Source organism: Neoarius graeffei, chromosome 19 (assembly GCF_027579695.1).
Source record: "Neoarius graeffei isolate fNeoGra1 chromosome 19, fNeoGra1.pri, whole genome shotgun sequence".
Classification (NCBI taxonomy): Eukaryota; Metazoa; Chordata; class Actinopteri; order Siluriformes; family Ariidae; genus Neoarius; species Neoarius graeffei.
The window spans coordinates 53,000,570-53,027,814 of NC_083587.1; the positions used below are offsets into that span (position 1 = coordinate 53,000,570).

The window sequence follows — 27,245 nt, forward strand, 5'->3', positions numbered from 1 at the left end:
ATAAATATGACCTAAAACATCATCAGATTTTCACACAAGTCCTAAAAGTAGATAAAGAGAACCCAGTTAAACAAACGAGACAAAAATATTATACTTGGTCATTTATTTATTGAGGAAAATGATCCAGTATTACATATCTGTGAGTGGCAAAAGTATGTGAACCTCTAGGATCAGCAGTTAATTTGAAGGTGAAATTAGAGTCAGGTGTTTTCAATCAATGGGATGACAATCAGGTATGAGTGGGCACCCTGTTTTATTTAAAGAACAGGGATCTATCAAAGTCTGATCTTCACAACACATGTTTGTGGAAGTATATCATGGCATGAACAAAGGAGATTTCTGAGGACCTCAGAAAAAGCGTTGTTGATGCTCATCAGGCTGGAAAAGGTTACAAAGCCATCTCTAAAGAGTTTGGATTCCACCAGTCCACAGTCAGACAGATTGTGTACAAATGGAGGAAATTCAAGACCATTGTTACCCTCCCACAAGTGGCCGACCAACAAAGATCACTCCAAGAGCAAGGCGTGTAATAGTTGGCGAGGTCACAAAGGACCTCAGGGTAACTTCTAAGCAACTGAAGGCCTCTCTCACATTGGCTAATGTTCATGAGTCCACCATCAGGACAACACTGAACAACAATGGTGTGCATGGCAGGGTTGCAAGGAGAAAGCCACTGCTCTCCAAAAAGAACATTGCTGCTCATCTGCAGTTTGCTAAAGGTCATGTGGACAAGCCAGAAGGCTATTGGAAAAATGTTTTGTGGACGGATGAGACCAAAATAGAACATTTTGGTTTAAATGAGAAGCGTTATGTTTGGAGAAAGGAAAACACTGCATTCCAGCATAAGAACCTTATCCTATCTGTGAAACATGGTGGTGGTAGTATCATGGTTTGGGCCTGTTTTGCTGCATCTGGGCCAGGATGGCTTGCCATCATTGATGGAACAATGAATTCTGAATTATACCAGCGAATTCTAAAGGAAAATGTCAGGACATCTGTCCATGAACTGAATCTCAAGAGAAGGTGAGTCATGCAGCAAGACGACAACCCTAAGCACACAAGTTGTTCTACCAAAGAATGGTTAAAGAAGAACAAAGTTAATGTTTTGGAATGACCAAGTCAAAGTCCTGACCTTAATTCAGTCAAAATATTGTGGAAGGACCTGAAGCGAGCAGTTCATGTCAGGAAACCCACCAACATCCCAGAGTTGAAGCTGTTCTGTACGGAGGAATGGGCTAAAATTCCTCCAAGCCGGTGTGCAGGACTGATCAACAGTTACCGCAAACGTTTAGTTGCAGTTATTGCTGCACAAGGGGGTCACACCAGATACTGAAAGCAAAGGTTCACATACTTTTGCCACTCACAAATATGTAATATTGGATCATTTTCCTCAATAAATAAATGACCAAGTATAATATTTTTGTCTCATTTGTTTAACTGGGTTCTCTTTATCTACTTTTAGGACTTGTGTGAAAATCTGTTGTTGTTTTTGGTCATATTTATGCAGAAATATCGAAAATTCTAAAGGGTTCACAAACTTTCAAGCACCACTGTATATAATAAAAAGAAAATGACACGTTGGCTTGAAGATATGAAGTTTATCTTCTCGTGTTGAAAAATTTGCATTTTTCGTATGAAATACATCGCGGATCTGAGTGACATACAGTATTTCTTGATATTTCACTCTGATGATGTCACTCCCAGTGTTTTCCTGCTGATAAGACGTACGTTGTCAAAATGGCAAACCAGTTCAAAATTAAAATACTTTTGATTAACTTGCATATTTTCTGTGGATGTGTCCCTATAATATAATGAACATTACACAGTGGTATGAAGATATGAAGTTTATCTTCTTGTGTCGAAAAATATATCACGAGTGAGCGAAGCAAACGAGTGATATATCCATTCACCACTTGAAGATAAACTTCACATCTTTGCACCACCATGTAATATCCGCTATATATTTGGCTTATATATCAAGAAGAGCCCACAATTTACTGTCTACAAGTGTGGACACAATGCATGAAAGGGTTAAACTCACATCACCTTTCCCTCGGTAAAAACAGTTGTTTGAGTATCGTAGTCACTTGACACCCAAAACTGTTTAACATCGCTTCAGTCAACAGGAAATGCAGTTTAAACAAAGTTTAAATAAAGTAACTAGAAATATCTTTGTGTATCTTTCAACATATATGAATAAATCATCAGAACATGGTCAAACAAAAGTAGCACACAACCAAGCAGTCAAATACGTTGGGGGAAAAAACCCCAACATTAAATAAATCAATAAATAAATGAAATTAAGGACATATTTAACTTTGTTTGAAAAAATTTAAAGGTAAAATTGTAAGAAAGAAAAAGAAAGTCCCGTTCTTAATGATTTATGAAGCCACTCAGGCCCTTGTGTTAAATGACCTTTTCCTTTTTATTAAATTGCCTCAACTTACAAGAAGTAGCTGGTTCCTGGGAAGGACACAATACTCAGTTCCCTTATTCTGAGGCCACGAGAGGAAATAAACCATCTATTTATGTAACACTGATTTCTATTACGTTCGGATAATGAAGCATTTAGTCACTAAGCCAAATCTGTATCAGTTCAGATGTTTTTTTTCTCTTTCTTTTTTGCAATGATTTCAAAGTCTGTAGTGGATAATATGAAAACTTAATGTGCTTAGGTCATTTGACTTCTCCCTTTATCACACAGTAGTGTGATGTCCAGTGAAAGAACATACTGTGGGACATGACTGAGTGAAAAAAAAACCAGTAAGAAATGCATGAAATGGATAAATAATGGATTATAATCCACTGCTGCATTTGATCTTAATGTGCAATATGCCAATTTGTTTTGCTTATCAGTTTTTATTGATTGACATCATCCAGTAATTCTATGATAGTATTTTTTAATTACACCTTTTATTTGATTTTGTATTCTATATGTCTGAAGTGGGGCGGCACGGTGGTGTAGTGGTTAGCGCTGTCGCCTCACAGCAAGAAGGTCCAGGTTCGAGCCCCGTGGCCGGTGAGGGCCTTTCTTTGCGGAGTTTGCATGTTCTCCTCGTGTCTGTGTGGGTTTCCTCCGGGTGCTCCGGTTCCCCTCACAGTCCAAAGACATGCAGGTTAGGTTAATTGGTGACTCTAAATTGACCGTAGGTGTGAATGTGAGTGTGAATGGTTGTCTGTGTCTATGTGTCAGCCCTGTGATGACCTGGCAACTTGTCCAGGGTGTACCCCACCTTTCGCCTGTAGTCCGCTGGGATAGGCTCCAGCTTGCCTGCGACCCTGTAGAACAGGATAAAGCGGCTAGAGATAATGAGATGAGATGAGAACTCATCATCTCCTCTCAGTGGTTGGAAAAGAAACTGCAGTTACCATTGCAGGAGAGGAACATCCCAGAGTCATTCACCTCAGTTCTATAATCAGACTTTATTGTGCACCTTGAGGGCAATAAGTCTGTTTATATTTGACACTGATTATTCCATGTATATATGATTGCAGTAAAATTGACCTTAATTACCTGAACGTTTGGCTATCCCTGCTTAGGCTGTTGTAAAATATTATGCAAATAATAATAATAATAATAATAATAACAACATGTTGTTAGAGAAAAATAATCAAAGTCCTTTGTCTTGAAGACCTTCATGTGTCTGAAAACTAAGCACCAGATTCGGAGTTGCAGATCTGATCTGAAATAAACTTATTCACTGCAGGAGTTGTTTCTGAGAGTTTCAGAGGAAAGCTTGTGCTTTTAATTTGCTTTTTACTTCAAACCACTTACATTTTCCATGTTATGTAAGCAAATTTTTTTGGTTTGAAAAATTTGAATTCTTGGCCTCAAGCAGACCCTGATTTACCATTAGCGTTGTCGTCAAGACCACCTAAACCGAGACCAAGTCATGACCAAGACCACCTAAACTGAGACCAAGTTATGACCAAAACTAGAGTGTATCGAGACCGAGTCAAGGCCAAGACTTTAAGGGGTGGAGATCAAGTCAAGACCAAGACCAAAGCAGGACAAGACCGAGTCGACTGGGACCAGACCAGTGTGTGTGAAGGGGGCTGGGGAGGGGTGATGACCGTTAACAGTAATAAACATTGCAAATCAGTAATGAGTCTCATTATTGATTGCATTTGAAGCAGGAAGTTTTACATCCAATCACAGTAAAGATGATAACAAATAAATCAGAAGATGCACAGGCAATTTAGTGAAATCCCCAAAGTTGCGGTCTTGACCAGTCTTGAAATAAAATCCAAAGTTGTCTATGTCCAAGACCAAGGCAAGACCGGGTACAAATGCGTTCGATTCCGAGACGAGACTGAGACTTTCAAAAAGCGGTCTTGAGACCGGTCTCGAGTACTACAACACTACTTCCCATTGGGAGATTCAAGAGAAATCCCAGTAATCTCACCTCTCTTGTGACTGATAGCCTGCTCACTCCCCCTGTGCCGGAGCTGCTGCTAAATGAGTAGAAAATTCTGCAGTTCTGAGAAATTTTGGTGCATATAGTTAAACATAATTGAACCTGATGGTACAGCTACAAATGGGTGGTACAGATCTAAAAATGTGGGACTAGCTCCAAATGGGTTACCATGTTAATGTGAATTGGAACAAGGTTCACAAATTGACTAACCTGCACAGAGCCTTGACTTCATCCCCAATGAACACTCTTGGGATGACTTGCAATGTTGACTGTGCCCCAAGCCTTCTCACCCAACATCAGGGTCTGACCTCATTAGTGCCCTTGAGGCTCAATGGGCAAATTCCCAGAGCCATGCTTTGAAATCTCGTGGAAAGCCTAACCAGATGAGTGGAGGTTATTATAACAGCAAAGGGAGATTAAATCTGGAATGGGATGTTTAAAAAGCATGTGTGGCTGTGATGGTCAGGTGTCCACTTGATTGCAAATTCTTTGACCTGAAGTCTGGAACCCATAGACATCACCAGAATCTGAGTTTCTTCCCTGGTGATGCTGATGCTCTTCCAGGGCTTTACTGCAGATGTCTTCAGTTCCTGCTTGTTCTTTGGGTCTTTAGCCTTCAGTTGGATTCAAGCAGATGATTGACTTGGCAGCTGCAGAACATTCCACTATAGCATGAGATGAGGTGGTATTCTTTGGATCAAGAACAGACCCTTCCCTTCTCCATACTCTTCTCTTCCAATGGTAGAAGTTAATCTTTGTCTTATCTGTCCATAGGATGTTGTTCCAGAATGGTGCAATCTTTTTTTTTTAGCTCATCCAGCCGTAGGCCAGGCTGAATGAGCCTGTGCAATCATGCATCATCCGTCTGTTGTCCGTTGTCATCCATTGTCGTTGTCCACCCACCATTTATAAAAATCGCTACTCCTCCTACAGGATTGATTGGATTTGGATCAAACTCACAAACAATGTTCCCCAGGTGGGTGTGCATAAAAATTGTCAAGATGGTTGCACCACCTGTCATATTTAAGATGTAAAGACATGTTCCAACAAGAATTGTTCACCAGGTGGCACCAGCTACCATGGATAAGGCTGCAGAGGGGTCATATGCAATTTCACGAAAATCGCTACTCCTCCTACAGGAGTGATCAGATTTGGATCAAACTCATATGGAATGTTCCCCAGGTCGCTATGTATAAAACTTGTCAATACGGTGGTGCCATCTGTCATATTTAACATTTTATGGGTGTTTGAAAATTTTGGGTGACTTGTCACACCAAACACTACTGTTCATAAACTGCTAGGATGTTTTCACTGAAACTCACCCAGAAAACTCTAAAGACATATTCCAACAAGAATTGTTCACCAGATGGCACCACCTGCCATGGATGCGGCTACACAGGGGTCATATGCAATTTCACAATATGCAATATGGTCATATACAATTTCTGCTTCAAATAAGATGGTGGTGTGCAGATCCATAGCTTTGTCCAGGCCAAAACTTCTAACTTTCCTTTTAAACCAGAAAATACATAAATAGATATATTTGTAAAACCAGTCCATAGTGAAAAGGGCACTGTATCCTGTATGTATAGTAGAATTTGCTCTGAATACAACCATACGTTCTCTTCTGTTAAAAACCTCTGGGAGCAGGTCCTGGAGGTACAGTCCTCCTCTTTCTGTGCCAAAGCACAGCCTCCTACAGTTTAAGATTCTCCACTGTATGCACTGGAGTAAAGAGAAGCTCTCTAAGATATACCCACACATACTGTAAGCCCCCTTTGTGACCGATGCCAGCAAGCCCCAGCTTCTTTAATACTTATCTTAGTTATCTTAGTTCTTATCTTGCCCCTCTCTCCACAGCAATTGGACTGACAGCTTCAATATTCTATCGACTACATTAAATGTACCTTTTGATCCTATTCCAGTAACTATTTTGTTTGGTGTGCTACCCTCTACCCTACTGATGCCTAAATATAAGGCTGACTTCATAGCATTCACCACTCTATTAGCAAGTAAATTAATCTTACTGAGATGGAAATCTTCCACTCCACCAACAGTCTTTCATTGGTTAAGAGACCTTTTGTCCTATTCTTAGCTAGAGAAGATGAGGGCTATGTTGCATGGGTCCACCACAAAATTTTACAGGATATGGAACCCTCTTCTTGAATTTCTGGAATCAATTCAGTTCCCCTCTGCCACTTTATAATCCACTTCACATATCTGTATCTATATACAGTCAAACCTTGGGTCACGAACATCCCTATTCATGAACAAATCGGGCTACGAACACCATTTCCAAACAAATTTTGCTTCGATTCGTGAACGATGCTTTGATGCATGAATGCACAAACTGGCGGGCTTCTGCACCACGTGAGGCGTGCGGCAGCATCAGTTGTACTCAAGGTGGCGCGCTGTGAACATTGTTCGTCATTGCATTGTGTTGATACGATTTCTTTTTTGCTTTTTGCATTAAATTAACCCTCATTATGGCTCCCAAGAAAGTGAAAAGTGTTAGTGATAGTGCTGTTAAGAAGCCTAAAACGTATTACTGTTGAAACGAAGAAGGAAATAATAGTTAAACATGAACATGGTGTTCGTGTTTCTGATCTCGCCAAGCAACTATCAACCACAAAGGTAAAGTGTACTGTACAATTATTATGTTTTATTTTAGTATTACTGGATGTTTCTATAATTAAGGTTATCTTTAATTCTTTTCTGTATTTTTTCCACACATAAATCCATAAAAAATTACATAAAAACTATGTTTCTGGGGCCGGTGAACGGATTAATTGGATTTACATTAATTTCAGTGGGAAAAATTAATTCGGTTCGCGAACTTTTTGGTTCACGAATGGAGTCAAAGAACGAATTAAGTTCGTAACCCGAGGTACCACTGTATTTGTCATCTGTATAGTTTATGAGTATTGTACATTAGTGTAGAAACACTGCACAAACCACCTACTTTCTACCTCCTTTGTAAGCAAAGCTTCCTTTATGTAGGCCAAAATGTTATTCACAAAGGCCTCTTTTTAGTCATTTTATTTATTACTAGCAGGTTACCCAGCATTGCCCGGGTTTTGCAAAATTCTGGGTTGTTCCCAGACTTCCATGTCAAATTTGGTGACGATCCATCGAGAAATGGTGACGTTAACCCAAGACAAACAAAATTCCAAACATCCACCACTCAGGGGTCCACCGGGGACCCCCTGGGGCCCAAATATGGAATTTCTGAGTTCTGCCAAATTGTGGCTATCTCCTGTACCTACGTGCCAAGTTTAGTGAAGATCTGTTGAGAGTTTGTGTTGATAAATGTAACATGAAAGGCATTGAGGGAGGGGGTGGGCAGATGTTGTGTCCCCCAGGGACCTCTCTGGGGCCCGTACATGAATTTTGTTTATATCTGCAAAATTCCAGGTCATCCCCCCTCCCCCAACCTACTTGCCAAATTTGGTGAAAATCCGTTGAGAAATGGCAATGTTAGCTGAAGACAAACAAACAAACAAACAAAAAACTTTGCCACTTATTATTTCGATTATTATTATTATTATTATTATTATTGTTGTTGTTGTTGTTTGTTTGTTTGTTTTTGTTTTGTTATGTGTCTCTAATTTGTAATCTGTATTACATCTTTTAGTGTATGTATATCCAAGTTTAACATGAATGTACTTTTTGAAATCTGGCCTAAGTCAACGTTTATAAGGTTATGTTCTTTTACTGCCACCTGTGGCCAACATTTCATTTGTATGATCATATGTGCACAATTTATTATTTTTTTTCACTGTATACTGTCAGTTGTAATATTGATAAACCAATAAAAAAAGTTGGCAAAAAAATCAGATGGTGGTGTAAACTCAATGTTTCTAAAATTCATTTTACCGAGGCTTGTCAATGATCCAAGCAAGGTAAACACACTTTATTTGTGGCAAAACTTGAAAATTTCAGCAGAATTGGAATGTTGGTTACAGAGGCAATTGAAATTCCCTATGTGACATAAATGTTTATGGAAAATAGTCAAATAAACTTTGGCCAAGGCGGCACGGTGGTGTAGTGGTTAGCACTGTCACCTCACAGCAAGAAGGTCCTGGGTTCGAGCCCTGGGGCTGGCAAGGGCCTTTCTGTGTGGAGTTTGCATGTTCTCCCCGTGTCCGCGTGGGTTTCCTCCGGGTGCTCCGGTTTCCCCCACAGTCCAAAGACATGCAGGTTAGGTGAACTGGTGACTCTAAATTGACCGTAGGTGTGAATGTGAGTGTGAATGGTTGTCTGTGTCTATGTGTCAGCCCTGCGATGACCTGGCGACTTGTCCAGGGTGTACCCCGCCTTTCGCCCGTAGTCAGTTGGGATAGGCTCCAGCTTGCCTGCGACCCTGTAGAAGGATAAAGCGGCTAGAGATAATGAGATGAGATGAACTTTGGCCAAATGGCACATCTTAAAATTCTCAGCATTTCAGAACTCTGTGTATTACACCTATATATGTTAGACTCCGCCTTCTCAGAGAGCATGTTAAATGACTCCAGTTCCTACCTGTTAGGACACAGTAGCCTACTAGAAATAACTTAAAGTAATATTTATGGAAAATGTCACATACAGAACCATGGGTTTGCATTGCATCTGGTGAGACTGACGTTCAACATGCAGCTTGAATCTTTCTACACATTTAAACTATTAACTGTTAGTAGTCCAACCAACAAGAAAATTTGAGGCTATGCTAAACAGGCAAAAACTATGAACAGTTCCTATCTGGTCCGATATCTGCATGTAACAGGGCATACGGCCAAATGGGAGGCTTTAGGTGACTGTGGTCACCTGGAAATAGATCAGAAAAAATCATTATGCTCCCCAAGCTAGTCCTATATGAACACTATTAGGACATGTGCTTTTGGTGATAAATATCTAACATGATCTAATAGGAACTTAGACATGACATTTTTTGGACTGGGACCAGTAGTGTGACCAGGGCCGTAAGCTTTCTGTTGTCTAACTTGGCTGGTATACACAGCAGAAGTAAAGATTTTTATCTTGCATTTCCATTCATTATCCGTAACCGCTTATCCTGTGCAGGGTCGCAGGAAAGTTGGAGCCTATCCCAGCTGACTATGGGCGAAAGGCGGGGTACACCCTAGACAAGTCACCAGATCATCACAGGGGTGACACATAGGCTACATCCACACGACAACGGCAACGAGATGTTGTTTAAAAAAATATTGCGTCCAAATGGGCAACAATCAGTAAAATATCAGGTCCATATGGCAACACAACGCTTGCTGAAAACGATGCAATACACATGCCACACCTCTAGGGGCGCTGTAAGATGGTCCCTTCGGAGACACCAGAACAATAGAAGAAGTAAGGATGCATGCGCATAAACTATTATGCGCGAGACTTCATATTAGCCACAAAGTCAGAAAAATCTGTTCGTAAAATTACATTATAATGACCAAATACAATGAAAAGTATTTTTCCAGTCTCACCTGTGAAAGGTAATCCCATGTGATCTCGTTTGGACGGTAAACCTGTTGGTACAGTTAAACGCAGCACATGAATGAGGCATCTTTATTCTCCGTTTTGACCTATCCAATATGGCGGCGAGGATGACGTATGATTCTACGCGGAAGGCGGCGTCTTTAATGGTCCGGAATAAATTGAATGCTACACGTTGATGGATTAATTTGTTCTTCTACGCCCTTTTTGAGGAATGTATTGTAGGACTTAAACCAACATCTGAAGAGGTGAGATCGCTCGTTTTTTTCCCTATTTTTGCTGGCGGGATTGACTCTCTCTCTCTCTCTCTCTCTCTCTCACTCACTTTGCACCATTACACAATAAATATTCACAGTGAAAATATTTTGTAAGCGTGTTTCATGAACCAAGTTATAGGATTTGTTGACAACTCGCATCGAGTTCGTTACACTTCTACCCGGCATGAAGCACTCACAGTCATGTGGTTGTGACGTCATCGTAAACAAATCCGTTCTACTCATCCAGACGACTTCGCAACGGCAACGTTGCCAGATCTTTCCACTCTGGAACCCGTTCTCAAAAGATTGCGTTTTGGGGCACCCAAAACGCCGGTGCCGTGTGGTCGCCAGGCCGAAACGATAAACAATTGTATCGGATTCACCTGAATCCATTGCCGTGTGGACAGGGCCATAGAGACAAACAACCATTCACACTCACATTCACACCTACGCTCAATTTAGAGACACCAATTAGCCTAATCTGTATGTCTTTGGACTGTGGGGGAAACCAGAGCACCCAGAGAAAACCCACGCAGACACGGGGAGAACATGCAAATTCCACACAGAAAGGCCCCCGTCGGCCACTGGGCTCCAACCCAGAACCCACCATGCTGCCCTATCTTGTATTTCTTAATATCAAAACATTAACCAACAACATTATTTTTTCTTGGCATTTTTACTAATTTTGAGCTACTAATGTTCTTATTCTTTCAGCAGACCATTTTGTTTATTTCTAAAAACAGATACTTAACATGGGTGGCACGGTGGTGTAGTGGTTAGCGCTGTCGCCTCACAGCAAGAAGGTCCGAGTTCAAGCCCAGTGGCCGGCGAGGGCCTTTCTGTGCGGAGTTTGCATGTTCTCCCTGTGTCCATGTGTGTTTCCTCCGGGTGCTCCGGTTTCCCCCACAGTCCAAAGACATGCAGATTAGGTTAACTGGCGACTCTAAATTGACCGTAGGTATGAATGTGAGTGTGAATGGTTGTCTGTGTCTGTGTCAGCCCTGTGATGACCTGGTGACCTGTCCAGTCACAAATATATGAGAAAAAAATTGGATATCCTCAGAGACAACAATCAGATGCTTCCCGGCTGCAGTGCATTCTGGGAAATGTAGTTGAAAATCTATTAGTACTTTATTTTTTATATTGCGTGATTGAGCAGGAAAAAAACACATTTCCTATAACTCTTGGTTCAGCTGTGGAGTCTGTGGTGTGATGACATTGATCCAACCTTGCAAAGTCTGGGTTTTTGGCAAAAATAAACAAATAAATAATCAATCAATCAATCAATTTAATAATAATAATAATAATTATTATTATTATTAATAGGGCAGCACGGCAGCCCCTCCTAGAACTGCCACCTTATTGTGGTGGAGGGGTTTGTGTGCTTGAATGATCCTAGGAGCTATGTTGTCGGGGGCATTATGCCCCTGTTAGGGTTTCCCAAGGCAGACAGGTCCTAGGTGACAGGCCAGACCAAGAGCAGTTCACCAAAAAACCCCTATGGAGAAAAAATCCAGGACCGTGACGTCGCCCGGTAGGACGCAGCCGGGGCCCCACCCTGGAGCCAGGCCCGGGGTTGGGGCTCGTATGCGAGCGCTTGGTGGTCGGGCCTTTGCCCATGGGGCCCGGCCGGGCTCAGCCCGAAGAGGCGACGTGGGCCCGACCTCCTGTGGGTTCACCACCCACAGAGGTAGCAGTAGGGGTTTGGTGCAGTGTGGATTGGGTGGCAGTCGAAGGCAGGGGCCTCGACGACCTGACCCCCGGACACAGCGGCTGGCTGTTGGGACATGGAATGTCACTTCGCTGGGGGGGAAGGAGCCTGAGCTTGTGCGGGAGGTTGAGAGGTACCGGCTAGAGATAGTCGGGCTCACCTCCACGCACAGCTTGGGCTCTGGAACCCAGCTCCTCGAGAGGGGCTGGACTTTCCACTTCTCTGGAGTCGCCCGTGGTGAGCGGCGGCGGGCTGGTGTGGGCTTCCTTATAGCTCCCCAGCTCAGCCGCCATGTGTTGGAGTTTACCCCAGTGAACGAGAGGGTCGCCTCTCTGCGCCTTCGGATTGGGGAGAGGGCTCTTGCTGTTGTTTGTGCCTACGGGCCAAATAGCAGTATAGAGTATCCGGCCTTCTTGGAGTCCCTGGGAGAGGTACTGAGGGGTGCTCAGACTGGGGACTCCATTGTGCTACTGGGGGACTTCAATGCTCACGTGGGCGATGACAGTGACACCTGGAGGGGCGTGGTTGGGAGGAACGGCCTCCCCGATCTGAACCCGAGTGGTGTTTTGTTATTGGACTTCTGTGCTAGTCACAGTTTGTCCATAACGAACACCATGTTCGAGCATAGGGGTGTCCATAAGTGCACGTGGCACCAGGACACCTTAGGTCGGAGGTCGATGATCGACTTTGTAGTCGTGTCATCTGATCTCCGACCCTATGTCTTGGACACTCGGGTGAAGAGAGGGGCTGAGTTGTCAACTGATCACCACCTGGTGGTGAGTTGGATCCGCTGGCGGAGGAGGAAGCTGGACAGACCTGGCAGGCCCAAACGTATGGTGAGGGTCTGCTGGGAACGTCTGGCCGAGCACTCTGTTGGGGAGGTCTTTAACTCCCACCTCCGGGAGAGCTTTTCCCAGCTTCCGAGGGAGGCGGGGGACATTGAGTCTGAGTGGACCATGTTCTCTACCTCCATTGTGGACGCAGCTGTTCGGAGCTGTGGCCGCAAGGTCTCCGGTGCCTGTCGTGGCGGCAATCCCCGAACCCGGTGGTGGACACCGGAAGTAAGGGATGCCGTCAAGCTGAAGAAGGAGTCCTATCGGGCCATGTTGACCTCCGGGACTCCTGAGGCAGCCGACGGGTATCGGCAGGCCAGGCGTGCTGCAGCTCGGGCAGTTGCGGAGGCAAAAACTCGGAACTGGGAGGAGTTCGGGGAGGCCATGGAGAAGGACTATCGGTCGGCCTCGAAGAAATTCTGGCAAACCGTCCGGCGCCTCAGGAGGGGGAAGCAGTACTCTGCCAACACTGTTTACAGTGCGGGTGGGGAGCTGTTGACCTCGACTGGGGACATTGTCGGGCGGTGGAAGGAATACTTTGAGGATCTCCTCAATCCCACCGTCATGTCTTCCACTGAGGAGACTGAGGCTGATGACTCAGAGGTGAACTCGTCCATTACCCAAGCCGAAGTCACTGAGGTGGTTTGCAAGCTCCTCGGTGGCAAGGCACCGGGGGTGGATGAGATCCGCCCTGAGTATCTCAAGTCTCTGGATGTTGTGGGGCTGTCTTGGTTGACACGCCTCTGCAACATCGCGTGGCGGTCGGGGACAGTGCCTCTGGAGTGGCAGACTGGGGTGGTGGTCCCTCTTTTTAAGAAAGGGGACCGGAGAGTGTGCTCCAATTATAGGGGAATCACACTTCTCAGCCTCCCAGGGAAAGTTTACTCCAGGGTACTGGAGAGGAGAATTCGACCGATAGTCGAACCTCGGATCCAGGAGGAACAATGCGGTTTTCGTCCTGGTCGCGGAACACTGGACCAGCTCTATACCCTTCATAGGGTGCTCGAGGGTTCATGGGAGTTTGCCCAACCAGTCCACATGTGCTTTGTGGATCTGGAGAAGGCATTCGACCGTGTCCCCCGTGGTATTCTGTGGGGGGTGCTTCGGGAGTATGGGGTTCGGGGCTCTTTGCTAAGGGCTGTCCGGTCCCTGTACGAACGGAGCAGGAGTCTGGTTCGCATTGCCGGCAGTAAGTCAGACCTGTTCCCAGTGCATGTTGGACTCCGTCAGGGCTGCCCTTTGTCACCGGTTCTGTTCATAATTTTTATGGACAGAATTTCTAGGCGCAGCCAGGGGCCGGAAGGAATCCTGTTTGGGAACCACAGGATTTCATCTCTGCTTTTTGCGGATGATGTTGTCCTGTTGGCTTCTTCAAACCAGGACCTTCAGCATGCACTGGGGCGGTTTGCAGTCGAGTGTGAAGCGGCTGGGATGAGAATCAGCACCTCCAAGTCCGAGGCCATGGTTCTCGACCGGAAAAGGGTGGCTTGCCCTCTCCAGGTTGGTGGAGAAGTCCTGCCTCAAGTGGAGGAGTTTAAGTATCTCGGGATCTTGTTCACGAGTGAGGGAAGGATGGAGCGTGAGATCGACAGGCGGATCGGTGCAGCCTCCGCAGTGATGCGGTCGCTTTACCGGTCCGTCGTGGTGAAGAAGGAGCTGAGCCAAAAGGCGAAGCTCTCAATTTACCGGTCGATCTACGTTCCGACTCTCACCTATGGTCATGAGCTTTGGGTAATGACAGAAAGAACAAGATCGCGGATACAAGCGGCTGAAATGAGTTTCCTTCGCAGGGTGGCTGGGCGCTCCCTTAGAGATAGGGTGAGAAGCACAGTCACTCGGGAGGAGCTCGGAGTAGAGCCGCTGCTCCTCCACATCGAGAGGAACCAGCTGAGGTGGCTCGGGCATCTTTTTCGGATGCCTCCTGGACGCCTCCCTGGGGAGGTGTTCCAGGCATGTCCCCCCGGGAGGAGGCCCCGGGGAAGACCCAGGACACGCTGGAGGGACTATGTCTCTCGGCTGGCCTGGGAACGCCTCGGTGTTCTTCCCGAGGAGCTGGCCGAGGTGTCTGGGGAAAGGGAAGTTTGGGCTTCCATGCTTAGACTGCTGCCTCCGCGACCCGGTCCTGGATAAGCGGAAGAAGACGAGACGAGACGAGGGCAGCACGGTGGTGTAGTGGTTAGTGCTGTCGCCTCACAGCAAGAAGGTCCGGGTTCGAGCCCCGTGGCCGGCGAGGGCCTTTCTGTGCGGAGTTTGCATGTTCTCCCCGTGTCCGCATGGGTTTCCTCCGGGTGCTCCGGTTTCCCACACAGTCCAAAGACATGCAGGTTAGGTTAACTGGTGACTCTAAATTGACCGTAGGTGTGAATGTGAGTGTGAATGGTTGTCTGTGTCTATGTGTCAGCCCTGTGATGACCTGGCGACTTGTCCAGTGTGTACCCCGCCTTTCACCCGTAGTCAGCTGGGATAGGCTCCAGCTTGCCTGCGACCCTGTAGAACAGGATAAAGCGGCTACAGATAATGAGATGAGATGAGATTTCTGAGTTTTTTCCTTACAAATATATTACTTTAATCTCAGAATATTATCCTCTCCCTCAGCTCTCTCTCTCTCCATATATATATATATATATATATATATATATATATATATATATATATATATATAGAGAGAGAGAGAGAGAGAGAGAGAGAGAGAGAGAGTTTTACCACAGTGATCCTCATATGCCATCGTATGATTGAGGTGTGCTTAATGAAATGTAATAAGCTCTTGGTTTTTTTTTTTAAACATTCCCCCTTAATAAATAGAAGGGGCATGCTTATAACACTTCCACATATAGATGTTGCATTTTTAGTTTGCACAATATAATTCCAGTTTGTGGTCAGTCTATTTACTGGGATTAGTGCTGGAAACTTAAAGACAGTAAACTGAACACAATTAAAATAAGAAGTCTTTCATGATTGAATAAACTTTTGTTGATTAATTAATTTTTTCATATTTCTTTCAAATATCATATAGCCCAACAAACATATAGGCATAGAACATCAAAGAAAAAAGGTCAATATTTGAGCAGCGTGTGTTTGTTTTACTGGTGACACTGATGATGCTTTAATGATCAGCATACAAGCATGATTGTAGATTTATGTAAAGGCATATGAAAAAAATGACATCCCGTTCCTGACAAACTCTTGCATAAATATTTGATAATGATCTCGTCTGAAATGCTATTTAAACCTCCCCGTTATAGGTGTCACTTATTGGAGGCTGCAGGTATGTACTTCTTTACTCTGCCTGTGAATACAGCACTATAGCACTAGAGGTCTGAATGAATTATGGATTAATTCTTGAAAATAATGTTATTTAATATACATTCTTTTTCCAGACATGGGGGTTAAATTGTTCCTGCTCTGTATTGGCATTCTATATGCAACTGGTAAGCTAACAATTCAGTATGTTCATCAGTATGTATATGTTTTCTATATAAAAAATTAAAGTATTGAGTTAACTTGGGACGGTATATGTGAACATTATGTCAACTCGTTCTGTTTGAGGGAAGATTATTAAAGATAAATATTACTTATATTGCTCATAACTGTGTTGAAACATGCTTATAACATATGGTCGTTATTTTAATATAAGATTTATTTTATTGTTATAAAATCAAAGAGACTTTTCTAAATAACTCCTTAACTCATAGTCGATTATTGATTACTACTACTAATATATTTACTTAGGAATAAATCTCATGAATCAATTTGAAATTATTCAAAAGGACTGTTAAGGGAATGAGCAGACATTCTCAGAGTGCATCTATAAATATGCACATAAAATATTTCAATATATTCAGCTTGCATGTGTTATTGTTGGAACGACAACAGTGCGATAATAGTGCACCGGTGAGTCGATGGTTATTTCAATACAGTATGTAACGTCGTTTGAGCAAAAATTATCATGAAGCAACCACTAAAATGCCTGTTTGGTTGCACACATTTGTTCTAACGGACCATTTCCTCCGACTTCTCACACACAAAAAAAATGCACCTAGTTGGATTGGCCACTCTGAATTGACCTGAGGTGTGAAGGAATGTTGAATTTGTGTGCATGGTGCATGGCTTCTCGTCCAGGGATTGGTTCTACCTCATGTATTCCCAGGATAGGCTATGGATCCTTCTCACCACTGAGTAGGATAAACCAGCTACTAAAGATGAATGAATGATTTTTTTTTCCACAGTGACTTTTAAACTACTTTTTAATACTTGATTTGTACCATTGTATGATTTGAAAAATATTTAATATTTTATATCAGGTATAATTTGTATCCTGCAGTCCAACCAAAGATATAGTTATGCTTCAATGCTGTATAATTTTCTCACCAACAATGCTATTTCAGCCATCATTCTTTAGACTGTTTAGTATTCAACCTGGGCGGCACGGTGGTGTAGTGGTTAGCACTGTCGCCTCACAGCAAGAAGGTCCGGGTTCGAGCCCCAGGGCCGGCGAGGGCCTTTCTGTGTGGAGTTTGCATGTTCTCCCCGTGTCCACGTGGGTTTCCTCCGGGTGCTCCGGTTTCCCCCACAGTCCAAAGACATGCAGGTTAGGTTAACTGGTGACTCTAAATTGACCGTAGGTGTGAATGTGAGTGTGAATGGTTGTCTGTGTCTATGTGTCAGCCCTGTGATGACCTGGCGACTTGTCCAGGGTGTACCCCGCCTTTCGCCCGTAGTCAGCTGGGATAGGCTCCAGCTTGCCTGCGACCCTGTAGAAGGATAAAGCGGCTAGAGATAATGAGATGAGATGAATATTCAACCTTCTACTGATCACCTACTGTATTCTAGGTTGCAGTTAAATTACCAGTCAAAAGTTTGGACACACCTTCAATGGATTTTATTTCATCTCATCTCATTATCTGTAGCCGCTTTATCCTGTTCTACAGGGTCGTAGGCAAGCTGGAGCCTATCCCAGCGGACTACGGGCGAAAGGCGGGGTACACCCTGGACAAGTCGCCAGGTCATCACAGGGCTGACACATAGACACAGACAACCATTCACACTCACATTCACACGTACGGTCAATTTAGAGTCACCAGTTAACCTAACCTGCATGTCTTTGGACTGTGGAGGAAACCGGAGCACCCGGAGGAAACCCACGCAGACACGGGGAGAACATGCAAACTCCGCACAGAAAGGCCCTCGCCGGCCACGGGGCTCGAACCCAGACCTTCTTACTGTGAGGCGACAGCACTAACCACTACACCACCATGCCGCCCTGGAATTTATTTATTTTTATTAATTAAAAGTCACTTCATGTCTTAAAGTAATGATGGATGTCGTTTCTCTTTACTTAGTTGAGCAGTTCTTGATGAAGTGTGTCACTGTAGTAACTGTAGTAATCCCAACAGTTGTGTAATAGGACTATTTACTATATTTTTATTATTAACTATTTAGTGTGGGCGGCACGGTGGTGTAGTGGTTAGCGCTGTCGCCTCGCAGCAAGAGGGTCCGGGTTCGAGCCCCGTGGCCGGCGAGGGCCTTTCTGTGCGGAGTTTGCATGTTCTCCCCGTGTCCGCGTGGGTTTCCTCCGGGTGCTCCGGTTTCCCCCACAGTCCAAAGACATGCAGGTTAGGTTAACTGGTGACTCTAAATTGACCGTAGGTGTGAATGTGAGTGTGAATGGTTGTCTGTGTCTATGTGTCAGCCCTGTGATGACCTGGCGACTTGTCCAGGGTGTACCCCACCTTTCGCCCGTAGTCAGCTGGGATAGGCTCCAGCTTGCCTGCGACCCTGTAGAACAGGATAAAGCGGCTAGAGATAATGAGATGAGATGAGACTATTTAGTGTTCGATCTCAAACACATTAAGCAGGCAAAAAAAAATTCGCCCACTAAATAAACTTGGTCAGTTCTTTGAAACAGGCATTTATTCACAGTTTGCCTTGCCACCACTTATTCACGCCGTGAGAACTATGTTTGTGAAACAGTACAAAAATGCATCAGTTAATTCTACAGGATACTGAATGAAATAAACTAAAGTGCAAATGCCGCTTAGTGTAAACAAACAAAAAAAACCATTGTAAACAAAGAAAATACCTTGTTGGCCGCTTGTCACGAAAAGAGGTTCTTAAGTCCATCAAAGAGCTTCAAAGGTATCTTTAGCTGTCCGTCTTGGCTTCTGACAGCAATAATGACAACTTTCAAATGAAAAATCTTAAAACTTTCTAATAAGTTTCAAACAAAAGCCACATCCTTATGACATGCTCACATTAGCTGGGTTTTCACAGTGCAGTATCAATCAATCCACCACAGCAGCACACAAACGGCAAACACTGGTTCCAGGACAGGAACATAAATAGCAACAATGAAATAATGCATTTTAACTGTTAATTCAACTTATTATTTATCCTAAGACGCACATCATTTGATCAAATCAATTTTAAACTTTATATCAAATTAATTATTTATTTGCAGCATAAACTTATGAATTATTATTTTAACACAGTATGAATGCAATAGCACTTACAGTGTGCAAAGCGTCATCAAGGTAAATGCTGGCTACTTTGAAGAATCTAAAATATGAAACATTTTGTTTTTTTAACACTTTTTTTGTTTAACCCATAATTACATATATGTTCCATATATTATTTCATAGTTTTGAAATGTCTTCAGTACTGTTCTATAATGAAGAAAATACAAAATACAGAAAAACTTATGAATGAGGATAAAGCGGCTAGAGATAATGAGATTTATTTATATATCTCATCTCATTATCTCTAGCCGCTTTATCCTTCTACAGGGTCGCAGGCAAGCTGGAGCCTATCCCATTTGGCACAATGGTGTAGTGGTTAGTACTGTCACCTCACAGCAAGAAGGTTCTGGGTTTGAGCCCAGTGGCTGATGGGGGCCTTTCTGTGTGGAATTTGCATGTTCTCCCCGTGTCTGCGTGGGCTTCCTCCGGGTGCTCCAGTTTCCCCCAAAGACATGCAGGTTAGGTTAATTGGTGGCTCTGAATTGACCATAGGTGTGAATGGTTGTTTGTCTCTATGTGTCAGCCCTGCGATGACCTGGCAACTTGTCCAGGGTGTACCCCACCTCTCGCCCATAGTCAGCTGGGATAGGCTCCAGCTTGTCCGTGACCCTGTACAGGAGAAGCAGTTATGGATAATGGATGGAAAATCTTGGCCTCAGACTCACCCTTTGTATATAACCACAATTGATCTACAGTACAATGAGTATTACTCATTCAAAAGTTTTTCTGTATTTTGACTACATTTTAGAACAATACTGGAGACATCAAAACTATGAAATAACATATGGAACATATGTAAAATTATGTGGTAAACAAAAAAGTGTTTCATATTTTAGATTCTTCAAAGTAGCTGCCATTTACCTTGATGACACTTTGCAAACTATTGGCATTATCCCAACCAGCTTCATGAGGTAGTCACCTGGAATGCTTTTTGATTAACAGGTGTGCCTCATCAAAATAAAATTAGTGCAATTTCTTGCCTTGTTAATGTGTTTGAGATCAAACAGTAAACAGTAAATAATAAAAATACAGTAAACAGCCCTATTCCACAACTATAGTAATCCATATTACATCAAGAACCGCTCAGCTAAGTAAAGAGAAACAGCATCCATCATTACTTTAAGACAGGAAGTAACTTTTAATCAATAAAAATAAAGAAAAACCATTGAATTAGAATGTGTGTCCAAACTTTTCACTGGTACTGTATTATATGCAGATAACAGTATAAAGTAGCTAACAGTACTGTTTTTCTCCCCTCTTCAGTCGTCAGTGGTTGCCCAATAGGCCAGGAGTTCATCACTGCCTTCATGCCTAATCATATCAGTAATCGTGGCAAAGCCCAACTCAGGCTCTCCATCACAGCCCAGGAGTCCTTAGCTACTGTTACAGTCAAAATCAAGGAGCTCAATTATAAAAAATCACTAACTATAAAGAAAGGTTCTACCAAATACGTCACCCTCCCAGACGAGGCTGAGATTTATGAAGATGGAGTCTCAGCCAAAACAGTGCTGATTTCCTCTAATACAGACATCTCCGTGGTGTCCTCTCACATCAAAAAATTTAGTGGAGACAGCAGTGTGATCTTCCCCAGTCACCAACTTGGCAAGAGTTATGTTGCTTTCACTCCAGAAGAAGGTTCCTTTGATACAATCGTGGCTATCATCAATGGCAAGGAAGACAACACAATTAATATTCTAGCATATTCAGACCTCCAGCTTAAAAGCAAGGTACACTTGAAGCGAGGAGTAAAGATGCCTATTCGATTAGCTCCTTATCAAGTTTATCTGCTTCGGAGTGGGAAGACCTTAACAGGAACTAGGATCGAGTCTCAGTTCCCTGTTGCTGTCCTGGCAGGACACGAGTGCCTCAAGCTCTTCAAGACCTGTGAGCATGTCTATGAACAGCTGGTGCCAATAGACTCGCTCTCTGATGAGTACCTAGTCCCTGTCATGCACCCCTTGCATGCCTGCAAGGACACAGTACATGTTGTTGCAACTGAGGATAAGACTGACGTGACGGTTTCTCATGGTCTATCACTCCAGCACAAGTCACTTTCTTCTGGAGAGCTTCTGAATGTTTTGATTAAATTGCCAACAGTAATCCAAAGCAATAAAAAGATCATGGTTATGTATTCCAGTTCCAACGTCCCCTATGATGAGTTCTTGACTAACATAATTCCTGTATCACAGATGTCCAAATCATGGACTGTTTATCCACTACATAAATACAAGAATTTTGCTGTTGTTGTCTCAGAGTTGGGTACCAGTACATCTGCTTTTGGTTTCTTGAAGTGGAATGTTTTTCCTGGAAACAAAAAGTATACATGGGCTATTAAATCACTTGGTAAAAAAAAGGGCCCTATAACCATATCCAGTGACTCACCACAAGCTGTCTATGTTTATGGTGGGAATGGAAGACTTGGCTATGGCACAACAGGAGTGTGCAATGGTAGGTCATAATCTGTAGAAGGACAACTTATATTCAAACAAATTAAATTACTATTGAATGTAAAACCATTGAAACCACTGAAATGTAAATTCTATACTTGATCTTTCAGCGCCACCTCCACCACCACCTCCAAGAGATCCCTGCGAATCTGTTAAATGCCGCTGGAGACAGGAGTGCAAGAAGGGTGTCTGTGTCCATGTTGACACAGCAACATGTTGGGCTGTCGGGGATCCTCACTACAAAACTTTTGATGGGAAGCGATATGATTTCCAGGGCACGTGCACCTACACCATGGCTACTACTGTAAAAACTGAGAAAGGCCGTGTCCCCTTCACAGTTTTGGCAAAGAATAATCGCAGAGGGAATAATTTGGTGTCCTATGTGAGGACAGTATCACTAAATGTGTACAATCATACAATAGTTGCTGGTAAGAAAAGGGCTCTAGTTGAGGTAAGCTGAGGAAACATATGAATGTGCAGGCTGTTAATTCTTTTTTTTTTTAAAGAAAATATCAAGTTTGCTTCTGTACCCTTTTCAGGTGGATGGTGAACTCACTTACTTGCCTGTACGTCTTGCTGAAGGAAAGATAGAAGTGGTTCAAAGTGGTTGTAATGTCCTCATAACAACAGACTTTGGCTTAGAGGTGAAATATGACTGGAACATGATGCTATACATAACAGTGCCCAGCACCTACTTTGGGTTACTTGGTGGACTTTGTGGAAACTACAATGGAGACTGGACAGATGAGCAGTTAGACCCCAAGGGAATGAAACTCTCCACTATACTGACATTTGCCAAGAGCTGGAAAGTTTCAGACAATGACTTGTTCTGCCGTGATGACTGTGAGGGCAAGTGCCTCCTCTGCCGACCTCAGCTTAAAGCAAAATATAATGCAGACAATTACTGTGGTCTTATGGCAAAAACAAATGGGCCATTTGCCAACTGCCACAAGACTGTTGACCCACGTGCATACCTAGACAATTGTGTGTATGACATATGCATCAATAGAGGCATTAGAAGTTTCCTCTGTGAAAACATGCGGACCTATGCTGAGGCTTGCATGGCAGCTGGAGTGAAGATCGATCCCAACTGGAGGAGTCTGTCTGACTGCCGTAAGTGAAGACTGCCGTAATTGTAACAATATCTTTAAGATCTTTGGAAATGCATGCACAGCTTATGAATGAATGTTGCTGTAATTTTGGACTTTCATAACCAAATTAAATCTCTAAGTCTAAATATGACACATTATGTTTCCTGACTCTTAATTAATCATGCAAATGTTCCTTCTTGATATATTAATAGCATTGCAATGCCCAGCAAACAGCCACTATGAGCCTTGTGGAACCGCATGTGCTGCCTCCTGCGCAGATCGAGATGCACCAAGCAAATGTGAAAAGCCTTGTGTGGAAGGCTGCCAGTGCAATGATGGTTTTGTCCTCAGTGGAGGCCAATGTGTGGCCCTGGCGCAATGTGGCTGTACCTATGAAAACCGTTATTATCTTCCTGGTGAGACATTCTGGGGTGACCAGACCTGCAATAAGAAATGCTCCTGCAAATCAGGACAGGTCAACTGTACACCCACAAAATGCAAGGCATCTGAAGAGTGTAAAATCCAGAACGGTGTGAAAGGTTGCTATCCACTATCTTACGGGCGTTGTGTGGGCAGTGGAGATCCACACTATTTAACCTTTGATGGGAGGCACTTTGATTTCCAGGGTACTTGCACATATTACCTTTCGAAACTGGTCAACACATCTGACATGTCACTGGTGCCCTTTGAAGTTCTTGTCAAGAATGAAAACAGAGGACTGAATAAGGTTGTTTCCTTCACCAAGACTGTGGAGATCAAAACTTTTGGCTACACCATTATCATGAGTAAAGACTATTGTGGTAAAGTGATGGTAAGTTGCTTTTCCTCCTATTGGATAGTCAAATATAAAAGCTCCCTCACTGATTTTAGGGCTTGTGACTACAACCCCGATTCCAAAAAAGTTGGGACAAAGTACAAGTTGTAAATAAAAACGGAATGCAATGATGTGGAAGTTTCAAAATTCCATATTTTATTCAGAATAGAACATAGATGACATATCAAATGTTTAAACTGAGAAAATGTATCATTTAAAGAGAAAAATTAGGTGATTTTAAATTTCATGACAACAACACATCTCAAAAAAGTTGGGACAAGGCCATGTTTACCACTGTGATACATCCCCTTTTCTCTTTACAACAGTCTGTAAATGTCTGGGGACTGAGGAGACAAGTTGCTCAAGTTTAGGGATAGGAATGTTAACCCATTCTTGTCTAATGTAGAATTCTAGTTGCTCAACTGTCTTAGGTTTTTTTTGTCGTATCTTCCATTTTATGATGCGCCAAATATTTTCTATGGGTGAAAGATCTGGACTGCAGGCTGGCCAGTTCAGTACCCGGACCCTTCTTCTACGCAGCCATGATGCTGTAATTGATGCAGTATGTGGTTTGGCATTGTCATGTTGGAAAATGCAAGGTCATCCCTGAAAGAGACGTCATCTGGATGGGAGCATATGTTGCTCTAGAACCTGGATATACCATTCAGCATTGATGGTGTCTTTCCAGATGTGTAAGCTGCCCATGCCACACGCACTAATGCAACCCCATACCATCAGAGGTGCAGGCTTCTGAACTGAGCGCTGATAACAACTTGGGTCGTCCTTCTCCTCTTTAGTCCAAATGACACGGTGTCCCTCATTTCCATAAAGAACTTCAAATTTTGATTCGTGTGACCACAGAACAGTTTTCCACTTTGCCACAGTCCATTTTCAATGAGCCTTGGCCCAGAGAAGATGTCTGCGCTTCCGGATCATGTTTAGATATGGCTTCATCTTTGAACTATAGAGTTTTAGCTGGCAACGGTGGATGGCACGGTGAATTGTGTTCACAGATAATGTTCTCTGGAAATATTCCTGAGCCCATTTTGTGATTTCCAATACAGAAGCATGCCTGTATGTGATGCAGTGCTGTCTAAGGGCCCGAAGATCACGGGCATCCAGCATGGTTTTCTGGCCTTGACCCTAACACACAGAGATTCTTCCAGATTCTCTGAATCTTTTGATGATATTATGCACTGTAAATGATATGTTCACACTCTTTGCAATTTTACACTGTCGAACTCCTTTCTGATATTGCTCCACTATTTGTCGGCGCAGAATTAGGGGGATTGGTGATCCTCTTCCCATCTTTACTTCTGAGAGTCGCTGCCACTCCAAGATGCTCTTTTTATACCCAGTCATGTTAATGACCTATTGCCAATTGACCTAATGAGTTGCAATTTGGTTCTCCAGCTGTTCCTTTTTTGTACCTTTAACTTTTCCAGCCTCTTATTGCCCCTGTCCCAACTTTTTTGAGAACTTTTTTGTGTTGCTGTCATGAGATTCCAAAATGTCTCACTTTCGACATTTGATATGTTGTCTATGTTCTATTGTGAATACAATATCAGTTTTTGAGATTTGTAAATTATTGCATTCTGTTTTTATTTACAATTTGTACTTTGTCCCAACTTTTTTGGAATCAGGGTTGTATTTTGCCAATCTGTATCCTTCCTTGTTATGGTCTGTGAAGGTTCTCAGTCATCCAGGTCATCATAAACCGTAGGTGCTAAAGAAGACAACTGGACTTGCTTGAAATCCTTGAAGATGTTTCACCTCTCATCCGAAAGGCTTCTTCAGTTCTGTCTGACTAGTGGGGAGTTACAGGTATTTATCCTCTAGTGGACCAAAAACAAACCTAAGGAGAGTCATTGAGGTCACATGGGTCATCCTGTAGGTCAGCTGACTTCAATGATTCAAATGATGGCAGAGAAAGCCAATGACCCACAGATCACCCTAACAACCCTCTCGGCTGCTAACACCGTTCACACCTGGTCTCCAATGACCCTAACACCTACAGGATGACTGAGTGTCAACGACCCATGTGACCTCAATGACTCCCCTCAGGTTTGTTTTTGGTTCACGAGAGGATAAATACCTGGAACTCCCCACTAGTCAGACAGAACTGAAGAAGTCTTTAGGATGAGAGATGAAACGTCTTCAAGAATTTCAAGCAAGTCCAATTGCCTTCTTTAGCACTTACGGTCCTTGTTATGGTGTTTCACTGCAAAGTTCTATCTATCTTTGCCACTTTTAGGCTGAAGGATGTGCTACAGTGCCTTGAAAAAGTATTCATACCCCTTGAACTTTTTCACATTTTCCCACCTTACAACCACGAACTTAAAAGTTTTTTATTGAGATTTTATGTGATAGACCAACACAGAGTAGCACATAATTGTGAAGTGAAATGAAAATGATAAATGGTCTTCAAAATTTTAAACAAATAAAAATCTGAAAAATGTGGCGTGCATTAGTATTCAGCCCCCTGTACTCTGATACCTCTAAATACAATCCAGTGCAATCAATTGCCTTCAGAAGTCATCTAATTAGTTAAGAGTCCTACTGTGTGTAATTTATTCTCAGCATAAATACACTTGTTCTGTGAAAGCCTCAGTGGTTTGTTAGAGAACACTGAAGAATAAACAGCATCATGAAGACCAAAGAACTCACCAGACAGGTCAGGGATAAAATTCTGGAGAAGTTTAAAGCAGGGTTAGGTTATAAAAAAAATATCCCAAGCTCTGAACATCTCAGGAAGCACTGTTCAATCCATCATTCAAAAATGGAAAAAGTATGGCACAACTGCAAACCTAACAAGACATGACCGTCCACCTAAACTGACAGAGCGAGCAAGGAGAGCACTGGTCAGAGAAGCAGCCGAGAGGCCCATGATCACTCTGGAGGAGCTGCAGAAATCCACAGCTCAGGTGGGAGAATCTGTGCACAGGACAACTATAAGTCGTACACTCCACAAATCTGGCCTTTTTGGAAGAGTGGTAAGAAGAAAGCCATTGTTGAAAGACAGGCCTAAGAAGTCCTGCTTGCAGTTTGCCAGAAGCCATGTAGGGGACACAGCAAACATGTGGAAGAAGGTGCTTTGGTCAGATGAGACCAAAGTTGAACTTTTTGGCCTAAATGCAAAGTGCTATGTGTGGCGGAAAACTAACACTGCTCATCACTCTGCACACACCATCCCCACTGTGAAACATGGTGGTGGCAGCATCATGCTATGGGGATGCTTTTCTTCAGCAGGGACAGGGAAGCTGGTCAGAGTTGATGGGAAGATGGATGGAGCTAAATACAGGGCAATCCTGGAAGAAAACCTGTTGGAGGCTGCAAAAGACTTGAGACTGGGAAGGAGATTCACCTTCCAGCAAGACAATGACCCTAAACATACAGCCAGAGCTACAATGGAATGGTTTAGATCAAAGAATATTCATGTGTTATATTGGCCCAGTCAAAGTCCAGACCTAAATCCTACTGAGCATCTGTAGCAAGACTTGAAAATTGTTGTTCACAGATGCTCTCCATCCAATCTGGCTGAGCTTGAGCTATTTTGCAAAGAAGAATGGGCAAAAATTTCAGTGTCTAAATGTGCAAAGCTGCTAGAGACATACCACAAAAGACTTGCAGCTGTAATTGCAGCAAAAGGTGGCTCTACAAAGTATTGACGCAGGGGGGCTG

General features: G+C 43.2%; 1 protein-coding gene across 6 annotated transcripts in view; it reads left to right on the forward strand.

Annotated features, from left to right (window-relative positions):
- The window catches only part of LOC132867395 (IgGFc-binding protein-like), a 69,656-nt gene that overhangs the window by 34,298 nt on the left and 8,113 nt on the right, over nucleotides 1-27,245 (forward strand). For all 6 annotated transcript variants that reach the window (XM_060900276.1, XM_060900274.1, XM_060900278.1 and 3 more), the window contains 6 exons: nucleotides 15,940-15,962; nucleotides 16,075-16,125; nucleotides 20,476-21,660; nucleotides 21,770-22,110; nucleotides 22,199-22,772; nucleotides 22,963-23,561. In XM_060900276.1, the coding sequence (XP_060756259.1) occupies nucleotides 16,077-16,125; nucleotides 20,476-21,660; nucleotides 21,770-22,110; nucleotides 22,199-22,772; nucleotides 22,963-23,561 (2,748 nt within the window). In that variant the 5' untranslated portion in view covers nucleotides 15,940-15,962; nucleotides 16,075-16,076. The remainder of the gene's footprint in view (nucleotides 1-15,939; nucleotides 15,963-16,074; nucleotides 16,126-20,475; nucleotides 21,661-21,769; nucleotides 22,111-22,198; nucleotides 22,773-22,962; nucleotides 23,562-27,245) is intronic.